A 27548-nucleotide genomic window follows, 5' to 3' on the forward strand; every position below is an offset into this window, starting at 1 on the left:
GTGTTTAAAGATGGATGATCGACTTTTTTCTTCTTGTCTCTGAGTCCCCATGTTTTCACTGTGACCTTATAATCTAGGCTGGGTGTGTAGAGCAAAACATGGCCAAGGAGAGAGGAGCCCCAGCAGGTTCACCGAGAATGTCCACATGGGCCCCAGCACAAACTGTCCCACTCAGGCTCTGTTAATACTGTGAGACTGAGGCATACTCAGCTAGCCTCCAGATCATCGCCATTTCAGCTTCTTTTCTAAATTCTACTGTCTTTCTTGTTCAGAATAGGGTTATACTCGTGTTATTATAGAGTGTCAAAGCAAAGTAAAGGCTTCCCAAAAATTACAAGCTGCATATATCTGCATTTAGACCCCGGAGTTATTTTTACTAAACAAACTCAGATGGAAATTACTGCTCTTTTAACCACGTCCTCCTTATAAGTGAGTAAGATATACACTAAATGTATTCCATCAATAAGAAAAGTAGTTCATAGGCCCCTGATTCAAATTGTAAAATATACTGCTCACAAAAATTAGGGGATATTTTATCACTTCATATTCATTTTAAAATATCCCCTGATTTTTGTGAGCAGTGTAAATGAGAAGAATCTTCACCTTTCTTGCTAGGTTAATATGATTGGAATGCCATTATTGGTGATTTGCCTCTGTCTTTTTGAAAACGAAATCTGCTTAAGTAACCTTTTTCTTTCTGTTTTGAAGATGAACTTCACCATCTTTTAAAAAAAGTCTTTGAATGTGAAATTTAAGTATGGTGGGTAAAATTACTCTAATGATTTATATCAGTTTTATTCAGGGCACTGGTATTTCTTTTCCCCCTTTAAATAGTAGCATTTGCCTCTTACATTTCATTTTATTAATAAAGATCTAAACCCCACCTTCACTCACAGTGTGTGACTTAATTGCCTCCAACAGACCGTTGATAACTGTTTTAGAAGGACAATAAGTGGTTGTCTTGTCATAATGGTGAAAAAAATTAGAAAATCTGATAGCTCTGGTTTTATTTTAAAGGCTATGAAGGCCCCTGAACTGAAAGAGAAGCTTGAAGAGTCTGAAAAGCTGATAAAGGAACTAACCGTGACTTGGGAGGAGAAGCTGAGGAAAACAGAAGAAATTGCTCAGGTAGCTTGGGAATTGAGGCCTCAAATATTGCGATTCTTTTTTCCATTTGCTGACTTTTCTGTATCGTCAGTCACTTGTCCTCAGAAAGTCTTTTAAGAACCACCTTCTGCTGAACTACAGCCTACAAAGGTCAGTTTAGACACTGGCTTTGTGACCTTCTTCAACTACAGTTTGGTCCATATATTTGCTAGAAGTGTTGGAGGGCACTGAATTGAACAGGGATGGTATAGAAAATATCTTTAGGATTTTCTGCTTTTCACATGTAAACAAAGTATGTTGTGATTTTACATCACTTGGCATAGCATGTAGGGCTACCTAACTGACAGGGAATTTATAATGTACAGAACAACATAGTTTTTTCAATGTATTTGATACTGTGGGATTGTTAGAAAACAGTATCTGGATTTTATTTGAGATAAAATATAAAGCAAGAACAAATTCTGTGTGTGTAGTTATGTGTCTTATGAATCTCTGCACTATGCATTTCACAAACATTTTAAGTTCACTGACCACTTGGAAATATTAGTCAGGTAGGCTGAAAGCAGTAACTGAGACCTAGTCCAGCTGTTTGCTTATGTGCTTCCTGTAGATTCTCTGTCACACACACATACACACACCTAACTGCCTATCCCCCTTACATGCTTTACGTTTTTCTATAGCACTTAACCCCATTGAAAACTATATATATTTACTCATCTGGGTGTTTTTTTTTACTGTCTATATCCTTCCACTAGAATATGAGTTTTCATGAGAGAGGGTGCTCTGTTTTGTTTGCTGTAGTATTCTCAGTACTAGTGCATAAATGGCTTGAGGGAATTAATAAACGAACAAACGAGCAAACGAATGACCGCAAGGCCCTCTACAATGGGGACCCAAGCTGCTCCTCCACCCCCATCTCCCACTACTTTTCCCACATTTAGGTGGGGTTCTTGGCACCTGAAATCTTCTATTATGTCTAGCCTTCCCTGTAGTGGTGTGATGGATAAAGCATGGACCTGGAATGCTGAGGTTGCCGGTTCAGATCCCCAGGCTTGCCTGGTCAAGGCACATAAGAAGCAGCTGTGGGTTGATGCTTCCTTCTCCACCACCCCCTTCTCTCTCTCTCTCTCCTCACTAAAAAATAAATTTTAAAACATCTCTACTCTGCGCAGGGTATTTACTCTGCTTTCCTGTTTCCTTCCCCCAGAAAGAACACCCTGCCCTTATCTTGCTACTCCCGCATTTCTTCCTGTTGAAATTCTTCTTATGCTTCAAGAACCACCTTAAGTGTATTCTTTTCCTGCAGCCTTTGTGGTCTTTTAACCCATCATGGTCTCCCTCCTGCAAAGCTTGCAGCATGTTGTTCCTCGCAGCAACACAGGGCTCCCTCCTTTGCCCCCAGTTATGTGGCTTTCCCCCTCTATTAGATGGTAAACCCCTTAAGGACAAGATGGTGTCTGGTGCCCCCTGAACACTGACGCAAGATGTCACGCATTTCAGGCTCTAAGAAACTTGGTTGAGCTGAGTGGAATGTGTAATTTCATTGGCATTGTCCCCAGAAACAGTGACTTACACTTTCCATGGATACATCTGGTGACTAGAACAACAAATAGTCTCCTGCTTTCATCTGCTTTGTGCACAGGAGAGACAACGGCAACTTGAAAGTATGGGGATTTCCCTGGAGACATCTGGTATCAAGGTGGGGGACGACAAGTGCTACTTAGTCAACCTGAATGCAGACCCTGCTCTCAACGAACTTCTGGTTTATTATTTAAAGGTAAGAGGGTATATAAACACATAGTTGCAATCTGATTCGTTCATGTACAATCCACATTTGAATCTGGGTATCTGTCCCCATGATTTTGCTTTTTGTGTCTGATTTAGCCCTCCTTAAAACTAAGAGGATTCATAGTACAGTCAGGTCACTAACGAGAATGAAAACCAGCTATTTTGTATTTATCCCATGGCTATACTGTTAGGGCTGATTTCTGGTGAGCATGAGCAACAAAGGGGCACACAAGGGCAACCAAGGGTGTGTAGGTACTGATCCCTGGCTGTGGCGACAAGGATTCTGACAATATTTAGTTTCAAACATAAAGATTCTGAGAAGCTCTGTAGAGTCACAATTATGCTTCTGAGTAATCCTTAGGAGATCTCAAGATCAACGTTAAGGCTAAAACAAACTCTTGTGGTAGATCAGACACCTAGGGTTCTTCCATTTCTACCTCTTCTAGACTTACATCCTCAAAAAATAACTTTTTGTCCCATAATCACCTATTTTTTTCCTTTGTATTTTTCTGAAGTTGGAAACAGGGAGGCAGTCAGACAGACTCCCACATGCACCCAACCGGGATCCACCCGGCATACCCACCAGTGGGCGATGCTCTGCCACAACCAGAGCCATTCTAGCGACTGAGGCAGAGGCCATGGAGCCATCCTCAGCACCCAGGCAAACTTTGCTCCAATGGAGCCTTGGCTGCGGGAGGGGAAGAGAGAGACAGAGAGGAAGGAGAGGGGGAGGGGTGGAGAAGCAGATGGGCGCTTCTCCTGTGTGCCCTGGCCGGGAATCGACCCTGGACTCCTGCACGCCAGGCCGACGCTCTACCACTGAGCCAACCGGCAGGGCCTAATCACCTATTTAGTATGGAGACAGGATGCGGCCTTTTAGATTTCACACTTTGACCTCAGGGTATGGCACTGCCCGCCATTGGATAGCTTATTGCATCTGTTCCCAGACTTTCACAGCCCATTTACACTCTTTAAAAATGTCCCAAAGAACTTTTGTATATATGAGTTATATCTATATTTACAGTGTTCGCTACTAAACCTGAAACCATTTAAAGGTACAAACATGTACAAATACACAGTCCATTAATCTTCAGAGCCATTTCATCACACATCATGTAGCCTCTGGAAAACACTGTATACTTGGTGATAAAATGAGAGTGCAAAGGCATCTTAGTATTTTTATTAGTGTAGTTTTGACCTCATAAGCCTCGTAAATGGTTCACAGAGACCCCCACAGATTCTGATACTGTACTTATAGAAATGCTCATGTATTTTGTTAAGAGAAAAAATAAGATATGTTTTTGAAATAGGTCACCCCAGTTGACATAGGGCACTCAGCTGACTGTGAGGCCATTTTTTATCAGACACAGTTTCTGAGTTATGGTGGTATATAAATATATGTATTTATTTAAATAACTGTCAAGGTTTGGGGAGCTAGGGGCTTGAAAGCAGCTTTCATATACTGTGCACGCATAAATCAGTGAATAAAAATTTCTGCATTGTGAAAGGTTAGATAGGCACCTTGTTAAGGATTCTGATCTGTATAATGAATGTACAAAATGTAGTGGAGAATAAGCTAGAATTGAAGCAAGGAGCTTGGTCTTCTATTCTCCTGTTTATTCTACTTTTTCCAGACACATAATATGACACAAATAATAACTGACTTGTTGAGAGATCATTAACACTTAAGACCTGTTCATTCAGGAAATGGTTAAGGGCACAGGAATTGTTTCTGAAATGTTAATTTTGAAAGACTAAGCCTTGGGCTTTCTCACATTCTCAGTGGAATAGAAAGTATTGTTATCATAATGGTTAAATGATTGTTAGAGTGAAAGAAAAACAAAGGGATGAGCAGTGGACTGAATCACCAGGAGTCACAGTCCACATGTGTGTGAGGTTGGAGGTCCTTAACCTCTGACCTGAACGTTGTATAACCCAAAGGCTTCACAGCTCTATGTTATATTAGTATCAGATACTTAACTATTTTTAACATTTTAAAAATTACATATTTTTAAGTATTACTTCCCATGAAACTATTATTAGTAGTTCTTGAATTTAGATAATTGTTTTCAAAGCACTTTTGCTGTTAACTCAGCTGATCTTTAAAATAATCCTGTTAAACAAATCAAATTGATATCATTATTCTGGTTTTTTCCAAAAAAAAAAAAAAAAAGAAACTGAAGCTGAGAGTGAAATGGCTTGCCTGTAGTCACATAAATAGTAAGTTATCAAGTTAAAATTAGAGTCAACCGTATTCTACTGTTAAGTCTGATTTCCTTATATTTTAAAGCAGTGTCTAACCACTGTTGTTTAACCCTTACCCCATCCTGTTATAACATTTTTTAAAAACTTTAGTATTTAAAGGTAAGCTTTTGACTTCTAATGCTCCAGACATCTTTCATCTCCTGCCTAATACATTAATATTGTCAAGCATTTGCTGTTGGATTATTGAAATTGATTGTGATAAATTTTTGGTGAGTTACTTGTAAGTGTGCATTTTTACTTTTTTTAAAACTATTCCTAGGACCACACAAGGGTGGGTGCTGATACCTCTCAGGACATCCAGCTCTTTGGTATAGGAATTCAGCCTGAGCACTGTGAGATTGATATTGCATCTGACGGTGATGTCACTCTTACTCCAAAAGAAAATGCAAGGTAAGGAGAGTAAATGGCTACTTCACATATCTTGTGTGCCTTACTTTCAAAAAAAGACTGCCTCTTTCTATCTTTTTACTTCAGTTATGTCAAAGTTAAGGCTATAGTGGGTCCTCGGGGATTGCTTTCCAATTATGGAGAGCTAGATAACAACATTTCTTTTTTTTTTTTTTTTGTGGCACAGACAGAGTCAGAGAGGGACAGATAGGGACAGACAGATAGGAAGGGAGAGAGATAAGAAACATCAGTTCTTCGTTGTGGCTCCTTAGTTGTTCATTGATTGATTTCTCATATGTGCTTTGACGGGTGGGGGGGTGGGAGAGAGGCTACAGCAGACCGAGTGATCCCTTGCTCGAGCCAGTGACCTTGGGCTCAAGCTGGTGAGCCTTGCTCAAACCAGATGAGCCCACGCTCAAGCTGGTGACCTCGGGGTCTCGAACCTGGGTCCTTCACATCCCAGTCCAATGCTCTATCCACTGCAACACCACCTGGTCAGGCTAAATAGCATTTCAAGCACCAGCTTTGGGGTAGGCTGATTCTGCCTTGACTGGCAGATTGATTTTGGAGAACACACTTTGTTTATCTAAACTTCAGCTTCCTGTTATGGTAAGTGAGGCTAATGGTAGACAAAACATGTAAACAACTTGGCTCAGTGCCTGACACATAATAAATATTGAATAAAATTAGTTCTTACTCAGTGTAATGCATTGTGTCTAAAGCAGTTAATTAGATAACTCCATTGTTTCTGAAAATTTATTTAACCATGCTAAAATATGTAAGCATTTGATAATTGACAGGCCAATATATAAATATTTACTTTTTTATTTCTACTAAATGATGTTTTAAATTATTTAATCATCAGGTATAATAGTTAAATGAAGTTCTAAAATGTCATTCATTAATACATAAATAGTTTAATTCAGAACACTCATTTTTAAAAGGAAAATATAATCATTTCAAATTATTCTGTTACTATTGACCATATACATTTCTAAGTGATGAAAAACTGAGACTAATAAAAATAGCACACCTGATGCATAAAGGTTTGTAGCACTTATAGTGTTATGACTAAAATACTTAATGGTGAAATGATACTATTCTTTAATTTTTACTTATTCTAAGGTCATATAGTCTTTAGCCTTATACTGTATCCTCCTCTGATAGAGACTGAGTTTTGTTGTATTTTTTTTAATACTCTCTCTCTCTTTCTTGACTTTATTGAAGTAAACTAACAAAACTATATATACTTATAGTATGCAACATGACAGGTTGATCATACTCTCTTCTTACACTATATCTAAAAATCATTTTAATCAGAAAAATTTTAATACCCAATTTTCATTTCAGTTTTATGGCTTTTTATCCTACTCTTCTTTTTTCCCCACCCTGCCCAATCTTCTCCTTTCCTGGAACCTCAGCCTAGTGGTTCGTTCATTCACTCAGGACTCTGCTCCAGGCTTTGTGCTAGGAACGCCTAAGTACAGGAACTCAAAGCCCCAGGGAGGAGAATGTATAGAAGCAACAGTTACTATACAGGAAGATAGTGCTTTTTCTGAAGTGATCTTTATAACCTGCAAATCTGATCACTGTGGAAGAGTGGGGTGTTTATAGCACTTGAAGTGGGGAGATCAGTTAGGATTTTATTCCAGTATTCTTATGGGAACACAGCAAGAGTCAGTAGAGGTGAAGAACAAAATGTATTGAGATTTGAAAGTCAACAAGTTGTAATGATCTGCTTGGTGAGAGAACGAGGACTCAATCAGTGAAGGAAAGCGGGACCTCAGCAATGGTCACCGATTGATTATCTTGGGAGACCAAATAAACAGTGGTACTGCTAAACCAAAATAAGGAATACAAGAGGAGAAACCAGCTTGGAGGATGATAGATAGGTTCAGTTTGGGGTACTTTGATGTGTCCTTGGGATATCGATGTGGAGATATCCAGTAGGACATTGGATTTAGGGTTGTAAAGCTAAAGATAGAGAATTGGGCATTAGCAGCGTTGTCTCTCTTGAAAGTGGATTGAGAGTGTGTAGTGTGAAAATTAAACCAACGTTTTGGGATGGTCTGAGGGATAGTCCATGAAGGAGGCTGAGACGGGAGCCAGGGAGGCAGTAAAGGTAACAGCAGAAAACAAGTCACGGAAGCTAAGAGTAGAGAAAATTTTAAGGAAGGAGAGGTCAAAACAGAAGCTAAAAAGATTCTATTTGTTTCTAAGTCTTATTTATTCATTTTAGAGAGGGGAGGAGAAAGAAAAAGATGGGGAGGAGCAGGAAGCATCAAGCCCAGGGTTTCGAACCAGCGACCTCACTGTTCCAGGTTGATGCTTTATCCCCTGTGTCACCACAGGTCAGGCTAAAGAGAGTCTACTGACTCTATTTAAAAACTATTAGAAACTATCAACAAATACAGTAAAGTTGCAGGATACAAAAATCAATATATAAAAGTCTACTGCTTTCCCAAACGCCAACAATGAAACTTCAGAAAATGAGCTGAAAAAAAATTCCTTTTACAATTGCAACAAAAAAATTAAAATGCTTAGGAATAAACTTAACAAAGAATGTGAAGGACCTGTGTACTAAAAAACCAGAAAGTATTATTGAAAAAAATTCAAAAAGACTCAATGAAATGGAAAAATATTCCACATTCATAGATCGGAAGAATCAACAAAATTAAAGTGGCCATATTGTCCAAAGCAATATACAGATTTGATGCAGTCTCCATTAAAATCTCAATGTCATTTTTAATGAAATAGAACAAAATATCACCAGATTTGTGTAGAACCATAAAAGACCCTGAATGGCCAAAGCAGTTCTGAGAAAAAATGAAGCCAGGGGTATCACACTACCTGACTTCAAATTATACTACAGAGCCACGATCATCTTAATAGCATGGTATTGGCAGAAAAACAGACACACAGACCAACGGAACAGAATCAAAAGCCCAGAAATAAAACCACATATATATGGACAATAATCTGTGACAAAAGAGCCAAAAACACACAATGGAGAAAAGAAAGCCTCTTCAAGAAATTATACTGGAAAATTGGAAAGCCATATGCAAAAAGAATGAAACTTGACTATACTTTGTCCCCATGCACAAAACTCAATGCAAAATGGATCAAAGACCTAAATATAAATATTTATTTTGTTTTCCTTATTTTTATTATGAAATATTTCAAAGATATAAAAGTGGAAAGAATGGCATAATGAACCTCCATATATCTGTAATCCAGTGTCAAGATGAGCACCTCAGAGACAATTTTGTTTTAATTACATGCCCTTAACATCTCCTTCTCCCTCCCCTCTGTATTATTTTAAAACAAATTTTAGATATTATGACTTTTGCATTCATAAATATCTCAGCTTGTATCTCTAAAAGACTAATATTGTTAAACATAACTTTAATACCATCACACCTAAAGTAACAACAATTTCTTATCATTATATATTGTCAGTATTCAGATTTCCCGTTACCTCATAAATGTTTTTTTCCTGTTGTTTTTTGGAATAACGATCCAAATAAAAGTCAACCATTGCCATTGGATATTGTATCTCTTAGATCTCTTTTAGCCTATGGGTTCCTCCACCCTTCCCCCCCACCCCCGCCTTTTTCTTGTATTTAATTTGTTGAAGATGCCTTGTTGTTGGTCCTAGAGTTTCCCCATCATCAGCATTTTGCTCATTGCATTCCATGGCATTATTTAGCATCTCCTACGGTTCTCTGTAACTCTTAAATTAGTATTTACATATAGAAGCTTGGTTAGATTTGGCTCAAATATTTACAAGAATATTCCATAGGTGGTGCTGTCTGTCTCCTACAGGCTGCACAGCACACCAGGTTATCTCTTTCTTTTTCTCTCTTTTTTTCTCTTTTTTTATTTTTATTTTTCTGAAGCTGGAAACGGGGAGGCAGTCAGACAGTCTCCCGCATGCACCTGACCGGGATCCACCCGGCATGCCCACCAGGGGGCGATGCTCTACTCATCTGGGGCATTGCTCTGTTGCAACCAGAGCCATTCTAGTGCCTGAGGCAGAGGCCATGGAGCCATCCTCAGCACCCAGGCCAACTTTGCTCCAATGGAGCCTTGGCTGCAGGAGGGGAAGAGAGAGACAGAGAGGAAGGAGAAGGGGAGGGGTGGAGAAGCAGATGGGCGCTTCTCCTGTGTGCCCTGGCCGGGAATCGAACCCAGGACTCCACGCCAGGCCGATGCTCTACCACTGAGCTAACTGGCCAGGGCAGGTTATCTCTTTTTGGAAGATATTTTAGCAGCCCTTAATCATCATTGCTTAGGTCATGTATTCCAACCGTGACTGTTCCTTCTTCAGGTACTAATAGAATACATCTGTTAAGAGAATGTCCCCCTAGTTATCTGTTTAGCTACTGGGGCTGGGTTTTGTGCTCTTTACCATTCAGCTGACATTTCCTTTCCTTGGCACCCCTTCAGATCCTGTGTAAATGGTACCCTCGTATGCAGTACCACCCACCTGTGGCATGGTGATCGAATCCTATGGGGAAATAACCACTTCTTTAGGTAACATCTTTGTGTTCAATAATATTTTCATATATGTTTTTATTTCTGTTATCTGAGTGCAAAACAAGTTGATTTTCTCTAATGGTGAAAAACCCCACAGAATTAATTTACCTAAGCGGAAGCGGCGAGACTGGTTGAAAGACTTTGAGAAAGAAGCAGGCCTTCCAGAGCATGATGTGGATGCAGCCAGTGAAGCCTCTTCAGAACCAGATTATAACTATGAATTTGCACAGATGGAGGTTATCATGAAAACGCTGAATAGTAATGGTAAGGCCTTCGTGTCTTGGGCACGTCCTTATCTCACAGCAATCAGTGAGCGACCAGTATGTATACAGTAATGTGCCATTCTGAAAATTTAGACCCACCAAGTTGCTAATTCCTTAGGAAGGCCACAAGTTAGGAACTAATGAAAGTCTTCCAGGGCCCAGTTGGCTCCCTCAAGAGGAACCAGAAAGTAGGTGGAATCTCTGCAACCCCTTATCCCCAGCACAGTTGTGGTAACATTTTCATGGTCCTAGAGTACTGAGTAACTGGCATAGACTTTCTTATCAAATTCCCCTTGTTGAGTGTGTCATTCCTGAGTCCTTCAGAACATGAAAATCACTGAGGGAGTATCAATCCAGGAATTTAAAATAGAATCTGATGAAGAGATTAAAGTCACAACATTTTACTATAAACTGAGTTGGAAATTATACCCATAAAGAGACTTATTTTAAAATGATAGCTAAAATAAAAGCCTTTATAGGCTCTTATTCACTTGACTCACACTCTAGCCTGTCTGAGATCTTTAAAGAACAGATTCTCCTTAAAACATTATTTCTACATCCCTCCTTCCAGGTTTGCAGTGATTGTATAAAGTTCTTCCTATCAGTGTCTGAAAGGAAGCCCTTTACCTTCTTTCTTCTGTGTTCATATATACTCATGTGAGTTCAATAAAATACACACCCAATTTTTTCCTTACTTACTGTTTTGTAAATCTCCTCCTTCCTTTTCCCATCTCCCAGTCTTTTAATCAGCACACTTGATACCTAGGCGCCGGCTGCAGGACAGGACAAGGCAGCCTGTTACCAGGTACAGGGCTGCGTTTCTGGACTACAGTTTTTTACAGGGATATGGTTGAGGCTACATTCAGGAGCACCTGAGCAAGTTGGTGCTCAGCTTCCTTTTTCTATTCATCTATTCTTTGGATACCTGAGGATCCCAAACTGGAATGAGGGAGTGCCTCTGGAACCCTGAGAGGCCTACGACGGGCATCCTCCACCTGACAGGCTGCTTGAAGAGTATTTTGGTTTTCACAGTTGAGCTCTTTCCTTAATGTTTACTGCTCACTCTACTCTTCAAATAAGCCTATCTGGGGAGAATTGAGCATGGCTAGTGGATTGTTGGTCAGCTCTCTGACATATCAAATTGGGGATTCTGTTACAAGAGTAACAGAATCTCTTACTTATGGACTTCTTGGCCTCAAGGACCCATCTTTTTAATTATAAAAATGAGGTATAAAGAAAAGGGCAGATTGAGAAACAAGTGTAATGTGACAACAACAGAAAAGGAGGAAAAAATAACTATGAAACATGTTTGATAATTTTTCTTTTTAAACATTGTTAAGATTAGGGTTTAAATTAGCTAATGGAGCTTTGGATACTTCAGTGCAGGCTGGGCCACAGCTAGGAATCAAGCTTTGGTCCAGTCTTACTACTTGCTCACCAAAGATGGGAGAATCCCAAAGATGTTTCAGATTGATGTTTGGGTATCAGGATGACATTAACAAGTCATGTAATAATGTGCCTGAGTATCAAGCCTCCTGTAAATGATTATTTGGACAGGGAGGGTGCAAGCTTCAAACTCTAGTTGGAGGAACTCCCATTTGAAAAGAGCTTATTTCTTTCAATGAGGTTACAGGCTATTGGGGTCTCTGTCCTCTAACTCTGCAGAGTGTCCCCATAGTATCAACTGAATCATGTATCATCCCTTATCAGAGATCTCTAATTTATTCCAGTTGCCACCTTCTTGTCATATGCCTAGTCTACTCCTGTGTAACCAAGGACTATTTAGTAAGTACTTGTTAATTCCTTCAGACTTCATACCCATCAGTGTGGCCTGGCTCAGGCTATTAACATGAGTTACTCATTTGTATTCCAGATCTCCCCATGCTCTCCAGTGTTGATTTTGTCTATTTAAAAGTAATGTTTTCCCGTCTGACTTGTGGTGGCGCAGTGGATAAAGCGTCGATCTGGAATGCTGAGGTCGCTGGTTCGAAACCCTGGGCTTGTCTGGGAGTTGATGCTTCCTGCTCCTCCCCACTTCTCTCTCTCTCTTTCTCTCTAAAATGAATAAATAAAATCTAAACAAAAAAATGTTTTAAAAAGTAATGTTTTCCCACTCCATTGTTTACCTAGTTTCATTGGTAAATGGAGCTTCCCTGTGGGGCACACGGGCATGCTCTGATACAAGGACTAACGTGTTGGTTGCTGAACAGTGTTCATGTGATTCACCTCTGCTGCTAGGTGGCTTCCCGATAATAAGCCTGTCTGCCTGGTGGTCATCCCCTTGGTGGTCCTACCTGAAGATACTCTTCCCTCTCCTGTGGTTTCAGACGAAGCTCCTGCACAAACAATGGGATAAAGGTTTCAGCTGATTGGCACTAGCATGAGGGAGCTTGACTGGGCTTCCCAGTGCTGCTGATTGGTGCTTGTGCTTCTTGCTTTGGCAAAACCTAACGTGATTGGGAAGAAGCTGATCTTTCCTGCCTGCTGGTGTTACTCTGTATTCTTGACTGAGGAATGTTCCCTTTTCAGTGAAGACCCCTGCTTCCCCATATCTCCACCCCACTCTCTCCCCATGGTTATGATCTGGCCGCTGTTCTTTTCCCGCTGCATCTAGTGGCAGAAACATGTCACTGGTATTATTGCTGCTTTTGCTAATGGCTTTGTTCCTGTTGAAAGCACTGCAGTTAGAACATCTTACTGCTGTATAGATATTTACCTGTGTTATCTTGGTAACAAAGTAGAATAGTGTATTTTCAAATGTCTAGAGTAAACAGTGATCGAAAACTCAATTTATATGAAGTAAGAGTAAAAGCAAACTTAGTATCTGTAGACAATAATGCCTTCTTCCCAAACGTATAACATTAGGCATCAGATACTCTTCTGTTTTCACAGTCAATGGTAGCTCTAAAGTTAAGAGCTATTAAGGGATGGTGAGGGTGGTTCCTATAGCTCCTTTACTTTATCTGGAATTAAAAGGTTCTTTTTTCCCCAAAGGGATCTATTTTCCTTCAGTTTAGTGCCTTGGGTCTCTTAGTGTGAATGCATCCTATTATCTGGCGCATAAATGTCCTCCAGCCATCACCCCCCATCACCACCACTCTCTTCTCTGTTCTTCATACAGACAAGTCTAAGTTTGAGCTCATTTCGTAGTTAGTTACACACCAGGTAAACAGTAAACTAAAGAAGAAGAAACGTGCTCTGCCCAAAGGAAATGTTGTCCTTTTTCTCTTCCTAAAATACCAACGTTTTGGTTACTTGGCCTTAGGTGCCAGACTCACTGAGTTTTAAAACAGCTCGTTCAAAAGAATGAAAGTGATAGAGGGAAGTTAAAACTGTGGACACTCTTTTGGTAGTTGATTGATCATTTGTGCATAAGCCAAATAATCTTTGGCTTCTGTCCTAGGCCATATTATAGAGTCAGATTGACTTGCTGATTAGGGTGATCTTTTTTAAAAATTGTAATAAAGGCTTGAAATCTGTTAATTAATTTTAAAAGAAAATGTTATCAAATATATATAAGAGCAAGGTTTTTCCAGACTTGTGTTAGGATCAGAAGTTTAAAAAAAAATACCTTCAGTCCCGGTACCTCTAGCAGTGCTGTGTGTGGCAGACCCGGCCCAGAGTCCAAGCAGGACTTCCGGGCTATGGTGGGGAAGGCACAGGGAAGGGTGGCTCTGTTTTCCAAATCTGCCTGTTGATTTGTGGCCACTGACACAGTGAGTAGTAGGGGTGTTAGTCATGGAAGCTGCTACAGCAGTTTAAACAGCCCCAGCCACGTGGTGAAATCCCATTTACTTCAGCCATTTAGGGTCATGTGTGTTTCTATACACCACCGACTAACAAGTAGAAATAAAGATTAAATACTACCTTATTCAGTGTCTTTTAGCAAAAATCCTGGCATATCATTTTATAAAATGGTGTGTTTTCCAGCTTTCTCTCTCTAAAAAGAATTCATGCCCTGGCCGGTTGGCTCAGTAGTAGAGCGTGCGGAAATCCTGAGTTCGATTCCCGGCCAGGACACACAGGAGAGGCGCCCATCTGCTTCTCCACCCCTCCCCCTCTTCTTCCTCTCTGTCTCTCTCTTCCCCTCCCACAGCCGAGGCTCTATTGGAGCAAAAGATGGCCCGGGCTCTGGGGATGGCTCCTTGGCCTTTGCCCCAGGCGCTGGAGTGGCTCTGGTCGTGACAGCGATGCTCCGATGGGCAGAGCATTGCCTCCTGGTGGGTGTGCCGGGTGGATCCCGGTCAGGTGCATGTGGGCGTCTGTCTGACTGCCTCCAGGTTTCCAGCTTCAGAAAAATAGAAAAAAAAAAAAAAAGAGAGAGAGAGAGAGAATTCATAAACACTCAGGGCTCTTGAAAATAAGGCTCAGTGGAAATAAAAATGGATAATTAAGGATCTTGTCCTTTACTTTTTTTTTTTTTTTTACATTGGCAGAGATAGGGACAAACAGGAATGGAGAGAGAGATGAGAAGCATCAATCATTAGTTTTTCGTTGCACGTTGCGACACCTTAGTTGTTCATTGATTGCTTTCTCATATATGCCTTGACCACGGGCCTTCAGCAGACTGAGTAACCCCTTGCTGGATCCAGCGACCTTGGGTCCAAGCTGGTGAGTTTTTTGCTCAAGCCGGATGAGCCCATGCTCACGCTGGTGACCTCGGGGTCTCGAACCTAGGTCCTTCCACATCCCAGTCCGATGCTCTATCCACTGCGCCACCACCTGGTCAGGCTTATCCTTTACTTTTTAACCTAAAGTCTAAATAGAACAAAAAATATATTTACTGTTTGAGAAATATATATACTTTTTAAATTCTGAGAAAACTTTCCTTCTCTAGCCCTTACATTTAAAATTCCTTCAAACTCCCTCAAAAAAAATTCATATTACTCCTTTTTTGGGTTTGTTTGTTTTTTTAGAAGTTTTAGGGCTATGTCAGAAGTTCTGATGCTTTGGGGTATGTAAATTTCTGATGCTTTGGGGTATGTAAAGTCTATAGAAAATGTCTTATTCACTCATAATCTGCCTTTGTGTAGATTTGTTTGAGTAGTTGGGGGGTATAAGGTGGGGGAGGGTAATTAATTTTAATCAGTTTTTTAGGTAACATATTTTAGGAACTTTATGTCAAGATTCTGTGAAGAAAACCGCTCTGCTTTGAAAAAATGTTGACCTAGAGAATTTTATATTAGCAAAGAACAGTATTTTTAAAAAAAATATGAGGTGGGGCAAAAGTAGGTTAAAGTTTATTCTTATGTTATGACTTATTGTTTACTGTATTGTTTTCCATACGAACAACCGTAAGCCTCCTTTTGCCCGACCTGTGTTCTTTCCCAGAGAACTAATTCTGAGCACAACACTGGAGGTTAGTTCGTGTCTACCCCACCTGTGTTCTTTGCCAGAGAACTAATTCTGAGCACAACACTGGAGGTTAGTTCGTGTCTACCCCAGCCAGTCCGCTCAGACCTGAGGTCAGCTGTGAGCATAGGTCAGCTCCTTATCCTCTCTGAGCACCAGTTTCCGCAACTGTAAAATGGTTTGTTGCAAGGCTTTCATGAGATAATGCATGGGAAGGGTATATATAGGTCTTCTATTTGAGATATAGCCAGTAGCTAATAGAATTATTATTGCCATTGTGGTTGTTATTTTTATTAAAACAACTTACCTATACTGTGCATATCATGATATTTAGATTGCTTTTTGCTTTTAGTATTGTATGATTTCACCTTATTTTTATTTTAAAGCTGATATCTCTTTTTCTCTCTTACTGCTCATATAGAAAATTAGTACAGTTTACACAATTATTTCACAAATTGATAAGGGCCTTCTGGAAAAGTCTGTCAGTAGCTGTCATCAGGTGTTACATACAAAATCTTAATTTCGCACTCTTATCCTAGAAATTAAACTGAGAGTCAATATGTGGAAATACAACACAAGTAGCACCAAGTAACAGGCAGGTGGCTCCTTGTGTAAGCAGGTAGTTAAGCCCCTGGCTAGTCTGAGGATATGAACACATCTCGTGTAGGTCCCCTGTATGCCAAGGAAATGCTGATTTTCCAGATAATCTAACACACTGTTTGCCTACAGTCTTCTCACTTAAAGATATCAGTAACATTCTTCTTTGTATATGTGGTCAGTACATTAATCTTTCTTCATGGTTTTGAGCTCATTAGTCATTACCAAGCTAAGGTCCTCCCTCAGCCAGTTAACTCTTCAGGATCAAGTCTTACCCATATCACAGCACCTCTAGTCATACTTCTGGCCCTTTTGCACATGATCTATTAGTATCTCTGTGCCTGTTCACCCACATGCTTGTTGGTGATCTCTAGATCAGCAACAGCAAAAAACAAAACAAAAACATAAAAGCAGCCTCTTTTTTTTTTTATTTAAGCGAGTGGGACAGAGATAGTGAGACAGACACCCACATGCACCCCTACCGGGATCCATGGAGGAACAGCTACTTTTAGCACCTGAGGCTGATGCGCCTCAGTGCCCTGAGCCACAATCTAAGCAGTTGAGCCACTGACTGTGGGAGGGGAAGAGGGAGGGGGAAGAAGCATATGGTTGCTACTCCTGTGTGCCCTGACTGGGAATAGAACCCAAGACGTCCATATGCTGTGCCGATGCTCTACCACTGAGCCACCAGCCAGGGCAGCCTTTTCTTTCTGGAAGCAAATAACCTTCCCAGTTGTTAGCACCTGAGGAATTGCCAGACCCTATACTCAATATTTTCAAGTATATAATATGATCTGTAAGTTTTGTTCCTCTCTCATTAGAAAAATGAAGAAGTAATTGTGTGTTTAACATAAAGCCTTTGTCACATACCAAAACTAAATGGGCACAGAAATTTGCTAGCGTAAACATCAAATCTTGTGCGGCTCTCTGTCTTTGAGGCAGTTCCAGATTTCAGTGCATGGAATCCCAGCCCCTTCTCCTCTACGCTCTACTTAAGAGTAGATGATTGAGCTATCCCAAACATTAGGGTGAGCTCATCAAACTGAAGAGAGTAACATGTTTACATGGAGGGAATTGATCTAAAATGTTAGTGAAAGCTGAGAGGACTTCATCCGACAGGGTCTCTCCTGGAAAGCATGTTTAAAGGCCAGGTATGGGGGAGGAATGAGATGGTTTTTGCCCGTCTTAGCCACCACTGAAGACACCTTGCCTCCTCTCTTGGCTCACCAGACCCGGTTCAAAATGTGGTTCAGGTCCTGGAGAAACAGTACCTGGAAGAAAAGCGGAGTGCACTGGAGGAGCAGCGGCTCATGTACGAGCGGGAGCTGGAGCAGCTCCGCCAGCAGCTGTCCCCAGAGAGGCAGCCACAGAGCAGCGGCCCCGACCGCCTGGCCTACAGCAGCCAGACCGCGCAGCAGAAGGTGACCCAGTGGGCAGAGGAGAGGTAAGAAAAGAGCCCAGTCCACCGAGAATTCAGGCTGCAGGGCCCTGGGACTGTGGGGTAGGGTTGTGAGACATGCCCAAGGGCGACAAATCTAGCACAGAAGGAAACCGTAATCCCTTGTCTGGATTATTAGCTTTTCTTTTCCAGGTATTGTCCATCCTAGGTATGTTTAAAGTTAGTTGTTAAAGACACTCCCACTCCCCCCTCACCCTTCCATAAAAATGGTACCAAGTTAGAAGGCTTAGTCCGTTAGGTGTTCAGATGGAGGAGTAGAATTATTCAGATTGAATAATTCTTTAGCATGAAAACCTTTCTCCTTATTTTATATTTCTTTTATTTGAGATTGTATTTAAATATAACTTCAGTGTTAAGAAATCTCTTAAATATGATTTTTTTAAAATGATGACTTAAAACCATGGCTGGATAGCTCAACTGGTTAGAGTATTGTCCCCGTCGCAAAGGTTGCAGGTTCGATCCCCGGTTAGGGAACATACAGGAACGGATCTATGTTTCTCTCTCTCTTCCCCCCCTCCATCCATTCCCCTCTCTCTAAAATTAATAAATAATTTTTTTTAATTGTGAGTTTCAAACCCTTATATCAGACCTGAGTTAGTGGTAGAAGAAATGGTAGTGATAATGGTAATAACAACAATGAATTATTACTAAGTTCTGCTGTGTGCTTACCCTAGTCTAGACATGGTGCTAATTTTATTTATTGCTCCCAACAGCCCTGTGTCATTGGGACTATTACCTCTCTCTTGTAGATAGAAAAATCAATTTAAATATTCTGACTCAATCCCCTATCTAGTAATGAAAAGCCAGAATTTGAAAAAGCTAGGTCTGTCTATAGACCCATTAATAACTTCTGTGTTATAATAATAATTAATCATAATAAAAGCAGCATCTGATATTTATAGATGTGTCAGTCACTAAGTGCTTTAAATATATTCATCTAATCTTCATGTCTGCTACTATATTTTATCATTTTCACCCCCATTTCACACAGGAAACTGAGGCTAAGAGGTTAAATGACTTCGCAGTCATTTAGCTAGTAAGGGATCAAAGCCAGGGCAGTCTGGCGTCAGATGTCTTATTCTAACTCTTGCAACCACATTGCATGTCTAGCAATGAGATGATGAATTTGAACCACATCCAGGGAAGAGGACCCCAAAAGGAGAAAAGGAGACCCTACCCTGCATTAAAAGGCTCACCATAGTAGTGCACTTCAGTGTTCTAAATTAAGAGAAAAGAGTCAATTACATTTTCTCCAGGAGCTGCCAGCTCACCTCTCTAGACACTGAATATGAATACTTATCATACTTATATTATTTTTTGTATTTTATGGTGCCTGAGTAAAACAGACAAAGGCTATTGAGGATGCTTTTTCTGAAGAGAGCTACCTCTTCCACATTTACTGTGAGCTGCTGGCTGTGCTCTAAAAAACAGCTAGCTAAAGGTAATTCTTGTAATTGTACCTGCTGAAAACCTTACTATTTATCCTCCCTATTTACTCTTCTGTGTACATAAGATTGTAAAGTACATAAAGTTGTGCAATAAAAACAGTGGATTACTTTTATTTATAGCACTTTTCAGTTAAATGTCAAAAAAATTTTTCACTTCCCATAATTCCAGATTCTCGAGGTTCAAATTCTTAAAACTAAATGGAGTAGAAAGGATGACATTTTGAAGAATGATTACAGTATCAATTTCACCAGGTTTCACTAGGTAAAATTAAGATGTCATTAAAGATAGGTTGTTAAGAATCTAGGACTTTTATTTAAGTAGTTGTTGATGGCTTGTGAAATATTGAAGGACTCAAACCTAAGTAAATGTTGAGGGTTTGAGAATCAAGTATATAAGTTAGAAAGAATTACAAAGAAAACTAAAGATGTAATTCATTCTTTACACTTATAATTTAGAGTAAGATATAAATAATTGAAAATCAAACCATAATAACAAATTTTTTAAAGTTTCATTTAACAATAGGAAGTGCTGCAATTATATAGTTATTTATTTGCTGTTATCCCCTCCACTGGAAAATAAGGTCTAGTGGGCAGGGTGTCAGTTTCAATCATTGAGCATCCCTAGTGCCGAGAATGATGTTTTCACGTCATAGGTGCTTAGTAAGTAGGGATTGTGTGGGATTATTGAATGGTAAGCAAGAATGTGATAGAAGTTGGGCAGAGGGCACAGAAAGTGCCATGGCTGTAGTGGAGAATAAGACCCCAGAAGTTGAATCTTCTGCAGAGATTTCCTGAACAAGGAAGGATTCCAAGTGAGTTATAAGAGTAGAATTTAGGATAGTTCAGAGAGCAGGGGAAGGAAGGCATTTTGGATAGGTAGAATGTGATAAACAAATATGAAGCAATGGAGAAGAAGAAGATGTATTTGGGGAATTACATGAGAAGTTTTGTTTAGTCTAGAAGATGATTTACAAAGGAATAGGGAGAATAAATCCCCAAACTCTTAGCTAGGGCATGTGGGAGGCCTCCAAGTTACATGTGTGGGATGTATCCTGTGGAAGAGGAGAAGGCTTTGCACTGAGGAGTTGTTTGGGAAAGGCGGGGGCTTATAAGGACTACTTTATATGGAAGAGGAAGAGCCTAGGCACTGTGAGAATTTGGGGTGAGTATGAGGAACATGAACAGAGGTAATAAACAAAACAGAAAGAGAGAGATTAGGAGATGTTTCAAAGGGAGAATCAACAGGGCTTTTTTCTGCATATTGTGGAGAAAAGACCAAGCTAGCTGATAGTAGTCAAGCCTGAATAACTGGGGAAAAATGTAATTAAGACAAGACAGGAAAGCATTATCAATGTGTGATTTGTTTTAGGTCATTCTATATTAACATCTTTGCTGTGGGCCTCCTGTGTCATTTCTAAAGTGAGAAAAAGTACTGATTTGAGTGTTCCAGGCTTATCATTTACCTATGCAGTAAGGTCAGGAGGTGCATAAATGTTAGAATAGAAAAGCTACATTAAGCATAGAGCAGTCTGCTAAACTGGGTTGCCTTTGGGCCCAGTTTCAGAGGTGGGATCCAGATGTACTCTTTCTTTCATTCAATGGGTAGTTTCAAATATCCTACAATGGGCCATGCAGACAAGACAGGGTGTAATGACAAGCAGAAAAGACAGAGTCCTTACTGCAGGGGCCCTTACAGCCTCTTAGGAGAGACAGACTTTAGTCAAATATTGTAATTATACAAATAGGTGAAACATTACAAGTGCTACCAAGGCAAAATGGGGCTTGAAGGACATGTAATAGGGTTTTGACCCAATCACGATGTCAGTGAAGCTTTTCTCAGAGGTGCTGCTGTGTTCAGGGTTGAGAACAACATTCCTGCTGCTGTGGAAGTCCCCACTTCCTGCCTTTCACCCACTGAGGACACAATGCAAAACACTTTCTTTTTTCTGACCCCAGAGTTTTTCACTTACCCCCCCTTTCCTGACCCTAAAACCACACAATTGTCATAATCATGCTTTTGTCCTAAAGGATTCTTTCATTGATTTTTTTTTTTTGCATCACTGTATCAAAATCTAGTAGTTTTCAAACGTCATATAATTTTTAAAAATAGATTTTACTTACAGCACTTCATGTATTTGCTTCTCCTCCGTGGTAACCGGCAGGTAGCCCACAGAACCCTAGTGGGGAAGGGGGAAAGAGAAGAGGTTCATTTGGTGTCAGAGATCAATAGAAAACTATTGCCTGAAAGGTGTTTCTACCACTTTCTAATAAGATGACCAGATTGCAGTTTCCTTTTCTTTTCGATTGTCTCATTGCCTTTTCTACTGCACTACAGGGATGAACTCTTCCGTCAAAGCCTGGCAAAACTGCGCGAGCAGCTAGTTAAAGCTAACACGTTGGTGAGGGAGGCAAACTTCTTAGCTGAGGAAATGAGCAAACTTACTGACTACCAGGTGACTCTGCAGATCCCTGCCGCAAACCTCAGTGCTAATAGAAAGGTGAGAATGATAGCCAGGTGCGCATTGGTGCGTACTTTAAGATGGACCATAAAAACATGATGTCCAAGGTGACCTCCCCGAGGAGATCCGGAAGTGAGCCAGAGTACTCACTCTTTTTAAAACTTCCACTATCAATCTTCTCATGTATATATATGCCCTGAGATAAGATCAGAATATGAGACTTTGGGAGACTTGAAGAAATCCTTCAAGCTACTTTAAATGCTTTCTTTAAAACTAGAAATATACATGAGTCACCTCACCTGCTTTTCTCTTTCACATACATCCTTCCTTCTGAAATAGGGATCGCTGTTTTGTTATAGTATCATTTTAAGACTGAATTCTACAAGAGAGGAAGACTGGTGTGATAACTGTCTTTACCAATACACAGAAGAGCACTGCCCTCATTCAGAAGTTTCCCAGCATTTCTTTTTTTAAAAAATTAGGGCATTTACCACCATTTCAACTTGAAGAATTTTTTTTTCTTTAAGGAGAAACTTTGAAAAATTTTAAGTTTTCATCCATTCATTTTAACCTCCAACAAACAAGCCAGAAAAGAGTGAAGGAGTCCATCAGTCTTGCTGGGTTTTGGTCACTTGACCAAGTACTTCTCCTTTGAGAAATGTATTCCAAATCCATAGTCATAGAAGTGAATTTAAAGTTTTATGTGGTTTTTATATAAAGATGCTTATCATAGTATCCTTTATAATAGCAAAAATTTGAAAAAGCCATTATATTGAACAGTAGAATATTCAAATAAGTAGTCCATATAATGGATTACCATGTTACCTCTAAAAATCAAGTTTATGAAAACTAGTGAACACAAGAAGAAGATCATAATATAAAAACTGTAGAGAGAGAATTAGGATAGGAAATTTACTTTATTATTATTTTTTTTTTTTTGGTTCTGCTTGTGATAAAAATTAAATCTGTGCCTGGGTATACATAAAAGGTGGAAAATAAACCAAAATATTCTATAGGTGGTGGAATTTCACACATATATATATATATATATATATATATATAGTTTTCTTAAAACAACTTGCTACTTTATAATAACACATATTGCTTTAACAATCCAAAAAGTAAAGACAAGGTTTGTTTTATTTGTTTTGGTTTTGTTTTTCTTCATTCTGCAGAGAGGAGCAATAGTGAGCGAGCCAGCTATTCAAGTGAGGAGGAAAGGAAAGGGCACCCAAGTTTGGACCATTGAGAAGCTGGAGAATAAATTAATTGATATGAGAGACCTTTATCAAGAATGGAAGGAAAAAGTGCTTGAGGTAAAAGAGAGAAAATGTAAAGGAGACTCAGTCATGTTAACAGCAGGGAGTATAAATGATTTCATCATCATAACACACACAAAAACACATACACATGCCAGTGAACATTTGTAGTGATGCTTTGGATATTTAGGTTAGAAAAGTAAAATAAAAGTGCTCTGGAAAAGAGTGCTAAGTTGCATCAGTTACAGAATGTTGGTCCCAACACAGATAGGAACTGAGTGGAGAACACAGCGTCTTCTTATTGGGCTGTATTTTACTGCACTTCAAGTGAAACGAAGTGGAACAAAATTGTGTCGGTGTTGTGGGAAGCCAGCTGGACAGGGTTGCCGCGGGTTTTCCGTTTGTTAGCATATGTTCATGCTCCCCTAGCTCTGATTATAGCTGGGTAAGTTACTATGAATAATTCATTTTTTGGACATTAGTAATCAAAAAGAAGAGTCAGTGAAGGAAATGAGGCAAAGCACAGGGAATAAAGTCAAACAGGCTGCAGGTGGGGTGTGAGAGGGAAGCCAGGGGAGTAACTAAGGAAGGGTCCTCTGCAAGAGATCACTTAGAGCCCTAACTAAGAAGACCCTCTCATGGGCTAATTTTGTTTTATTTATATGAGCAATTCTGATTTTACTATTTTGTCTGAATAAATGCTTTTAAAAATTGTTAATACTAGTCTTAAATCATATTATTTCATTTTGATGTTTTATTTTCTTCTCACTTGTCCACCTGCATCTCCTACCAACTCAGGCAAAGAGACTGTGCGGGAAACGGGGTGACCCTTTCTATGAAGCCCAGGAGAATCACAACCTCATCGGTGTGGCTAATGTATTCTTGGAGTGTCTCTTTTGTGATGTGAAACTTCAGTATGCAGTCCCTATCATCAGCCAGCAGGGGGAGGTAAGGACAAGCCATCCTCAGAGAAAATGGTGGTTCAAGTTTTAGGAGTTTTTTTCAATTTAAGTTAAATTCTTGAAGTTGACCAAGAAACTAGGCAAAAAAATAATGATCCTCATTCATTTTTCGCTCTTATCAATAGGAACTATCAAACTCAACTCATGGTTTTATTTTTTTATTTTTTTATACTTTTTGTATTTTTCTGAAGTTGGAAACAGGGAGTCAGTCAGACAGACTCCCGCATGCGCCCGACCAGGATCCATCTGGCACGCCCACCAGGGGGCGATGCTCTGCCCATCTGGGGCTTCGCTCTGTTGCAACCAGGGCCATTCTAGTGCCTGAGGCAGAGGCCACAGAGCCATCCTCAGCGCCTGGGCCAACTTTGCTCCAATGGAGCCTTGGCTGCGGGAGGGGAAGAGAGAGACGGAGAGGGGGAGGGGTAGAGAAGCAGATGGGCGCTTCTCCTATGTGCCCTGGCCGGGAATCGAGCCCGGGACTCCTGCACAGCAGGCCAACGCTCTACCACTAAGTCAACTGGCCAGGGCTTTAACTCATGGTTTTAAAAGATTATTATAACATTTTATATTTGTGGTTCACAAGTTTTTTTTATTTGTTTTAATCAAATTAGAAGTCTTTGGAAACCAGATTCAGCATTGTGTCCGTATTCATTTCTTTGCATATTTTACCTTTGTGGTGCAGTCCCCTCCTGGCCTCTAACTGGTCTTTGCAAGATACAACTTGAGAGGATTATTTTGAAACCCAAAGTATTCAAAGAAAACTATCTTGATTACCCCTTTGTTACCCTCTTTTAAATTCTTATATTTCAGTTATTTAGACATACAGGCCTTATGTAGGCATAAGACATTTCAGAAAATGTTCAAGTTTTAATTTTAAATTTAATAATACTCTTATTTCCTAGCTTGTCCTTCAGTAACAATCAGGGTTATTTTTGTGATTGCTAGAGCAGGCCTAAAATAGAGTGCCATTCTGTGAAAGTGGACCCAGAAGATAAACCCTAGGTACCCAGTTGTGGTGTGTAAGTACTCAGCCTACTTTGCTCATGTCATAACCGCCTTGTAAACATTCTGCTCTAAAAGACTAGAGGGCTGGAGTTGCTTTTTCCTGTGTTAAAAATGGGTACAACTCCAGTGGCTGAGTCAGTGTTCTTAAGCTAGAGTCTGTGAAGGGCTTTAAGGTTCCATGAGTCCCTCTGAAATGATATTAAAAATGTATTTGAGTCTCAGAAGACATTGAAAAAAGCTTAAGAACCACTATCTTCTGATTTCTTCTATTCCCCTCCCCCGCCCTTGCTACTTCCTCATATTTGTCTCCCTTGTCAAATACCATCAGGCTCTATCTCTCAGGTCCTTGGCACCAGTGCAGATTGCTGTGTGGAAGTTGGATCTGAGCTACCTCTAAAAATAATCTTACTATTAAAGGTGACAGGACACTGCCAGAACGTGTCACCTTCACAGCTGCAGTTATTAAAACCTTAGGCTGTTTTATGAAAGCTAACTTGGCCAGCTATAACACTTTGGAAATGCAAATTTCAACAATTTAATTTGGTTTATGCAACAACTTTAAAAGAGACACTGCTAAACTGACACCTATTCTGAGAACCCACCAGGATAGTGAGGAAATTTTTTGCCTCTTTTTGGAAAAACAATTTTAAAGGAATTGTTACCTTATGACATCCTGGCTTTGTATGCGCTGTTTCTCTGGGAGTAGGTCTCATCCCTCATGGAGCCCTCCATCACCTGCTCCCAGCCCTGGTGTGGATTCCATGCCTGTTCCCTGCTCCCCAGTGAAGAGAAGGTCCGTGAGCCCTGTGACCATGTCTGTTTGGTTTACTATTGTCAGTACAGCACTTAGCACAGTTTCTGGTACAGTGTCAGTTCCTGGTAAATAATTGTTGAGTAGATAAATTTATTCCACAACAATGGATGCATCTATCTCTGTCATAGCAGCTAATCTATGCTGGTGTTGATGGGTTTTTACTTCTGTGTCTTTTCCCACTTGACTGTGAGTGCCCTTGACAGCAGAGTATATGTTGCCAAGAGTGTACATTGCTTGGTAAATCATACTCTCCTAGTAGTCCCATGAGGGTGAGTACTTGATCAAATGCATAAGCGAATGAATCTAGACATACATGGAAAATAGTGGCTCCCAGTAGAAAATGATAATAGCTTTTCTTCTGTACAAGAAGGATAAGAATGAAGATGATTCCAGAAGGTGAGTTACAGGGAGGTAACTGTGGCTCGAAGTCAGGCGGGGTGATTTGAGGGGCGAGCAGTGGAATGGACTGGCTCTGGGAGTGTCGAGTTTCTCCTTGCTGAAGATGGCCAAGCAGGTGTTGTGAAGCTGCCCATCAGGGACATTACAGAGTACTTCGGTCTCAGGTCTGTGTTGTCCCCTGGGTTCCTTTTAACCCCAGGGTGCTCTGGTTCCTTGACCCAGGTTGCAGGGCGTCTCCACGTGGAAGTGATGCGTGTTACAGGAGCTGTCCCAGAGCGCATAGTGGAAGACGACTCCTCGGAGAACTCCAGTGAAAGTGGGAGTCTTGAAGTCGTAGACAGCAGTGGAGAAGTCATTCACCGAGTCAAAAAATTGACATGCAGGGTGAGAAGACAGTAATGGGGAGGCTCAGATAAATGACTTTTTAATTCAAAACAATTTTGTAGACAATCTTAAGAGTTTTTCATAGAGCATATTAAAAAGTTAAACTTTCTGGCAGTAAATACAATGATAAACAGTACTTTTCCCAGAAGTATAGCATATTTTCAAGTGACAGGCGTGTGATATTTCTGAAGGCTATGTATTTGGCGTGCAAGGAGTGTATGTTGCTCGATAAATCATACTCTCCTAGTAAAGTTTCCATCTATATCAGAAACTCAGTGGGAAAATTTTAAAGGGATGTATGTGTTTGTTGCCAAGTCTACATACTGTAGTTACAGAACTATAGTACAGATTTCATTACAGACAGAACCCCTAATGAAATGCTGCCAAATATTTTCAGACGCCAGGTGGATGAGTGATTGATTTCATCGCTTACTCTTAAATTTGGGGTAGTTGAAATAAAAGAATGCATAGTTTAATGTTTTCTTTATGGAAGTTATAGTCATATTTTTTAAAAAATCTGTCTCTTCAGGTAAAAATTAAAGAGGCAACTGGGCTGCCCTTAAACCTCTCAAATTTCGTCTTTTGTCAATACACCTTCTGGGACCAGTGTGAGTCTGCAGTGGCTGCCCCACTAGTGGACCCGGAAGTGCCTTCCCCACAGTCCAAGGATGCTCAGTATAGTGTGACTTTCTCTCACTGTAAGGTACAGGAGCCGTTATGAAATGAATTATGTGGGAGGAAACAGATCTGGGTGGAGTTCAAAAGTGTACTTGTACTTTGCAAGTTTTCCTCATAAAAATGTTTTATAAATGTAATATGTTTATTAGATTTTCAGCCTCAAAATGTACTTCAATATAATTTCAAAACAATTTATAAGTATTTAAAATAAAATCTGAAAAACCTAAACTTGAAATCATATTCCCCTCAAGTATGATAACCAATGAAAGTTTGCTGCATATTTTGATAAGCTCTTTTCTATGTACCACAACTTTTATATGTGTGGTAAACATATATTCATACATATAATGTATGAGTGCATAGATAGACACTCTTCATGTCAT

At 40.0% G+C, this 27548-nt stretch overlaps 1 protein-coding gene across 1 annotated transcript in view; it reads left to right on the forward strand.

Annotated features, from left to right (window-relative positions):
- The window catches only part of KIF13A (kinesin family member 13A), a 287998-nt gene that overhangs the window by 221075 nt on the left and 39375 nt on the right, over positions 1-27548 (forward strand). The window contains 11 exon segments of the mRNA XM_066268312.1: positions 1018-1128; positions 2750-2884; positions 5420-5550; positions 9997-10083; positions 10184-10350; positions 17529-17742; positions 21541-21703; positions 22840-22980; positions 23722-23871; positions 26326-26487; positions 27017-27190. Of these exon segments, the coding sequence (XP_066124409.1) occupies positions 1018-1128; positions 2750-2884; positions 5420-5550; positions 9997-10083; positions 10184-10350; positions 17529-17742; positions 21541-21703; positions 22840-22980; positions 23722-23871; positions 26326-26487; positions 27017-27190 (1635 nt within the window).

The sequence above is a fragment of the Saccopteryx bilineata genome, chromosome 3, assembly GCF_036850765.1.
Source record: "Saccopteryx bilineata isolate mSacBil1 chromosome 3, mSacBil1_pri_phased_curated, whole genome shotgun sequence".
NCBI classification, from domain to species: domain Eukaryota; kingdom Metazoa; phylum Chordata; class Mammalia; order Chiroptera; family Emballonuridae; genus Saccopteryx; species Saccopteryx bilineata.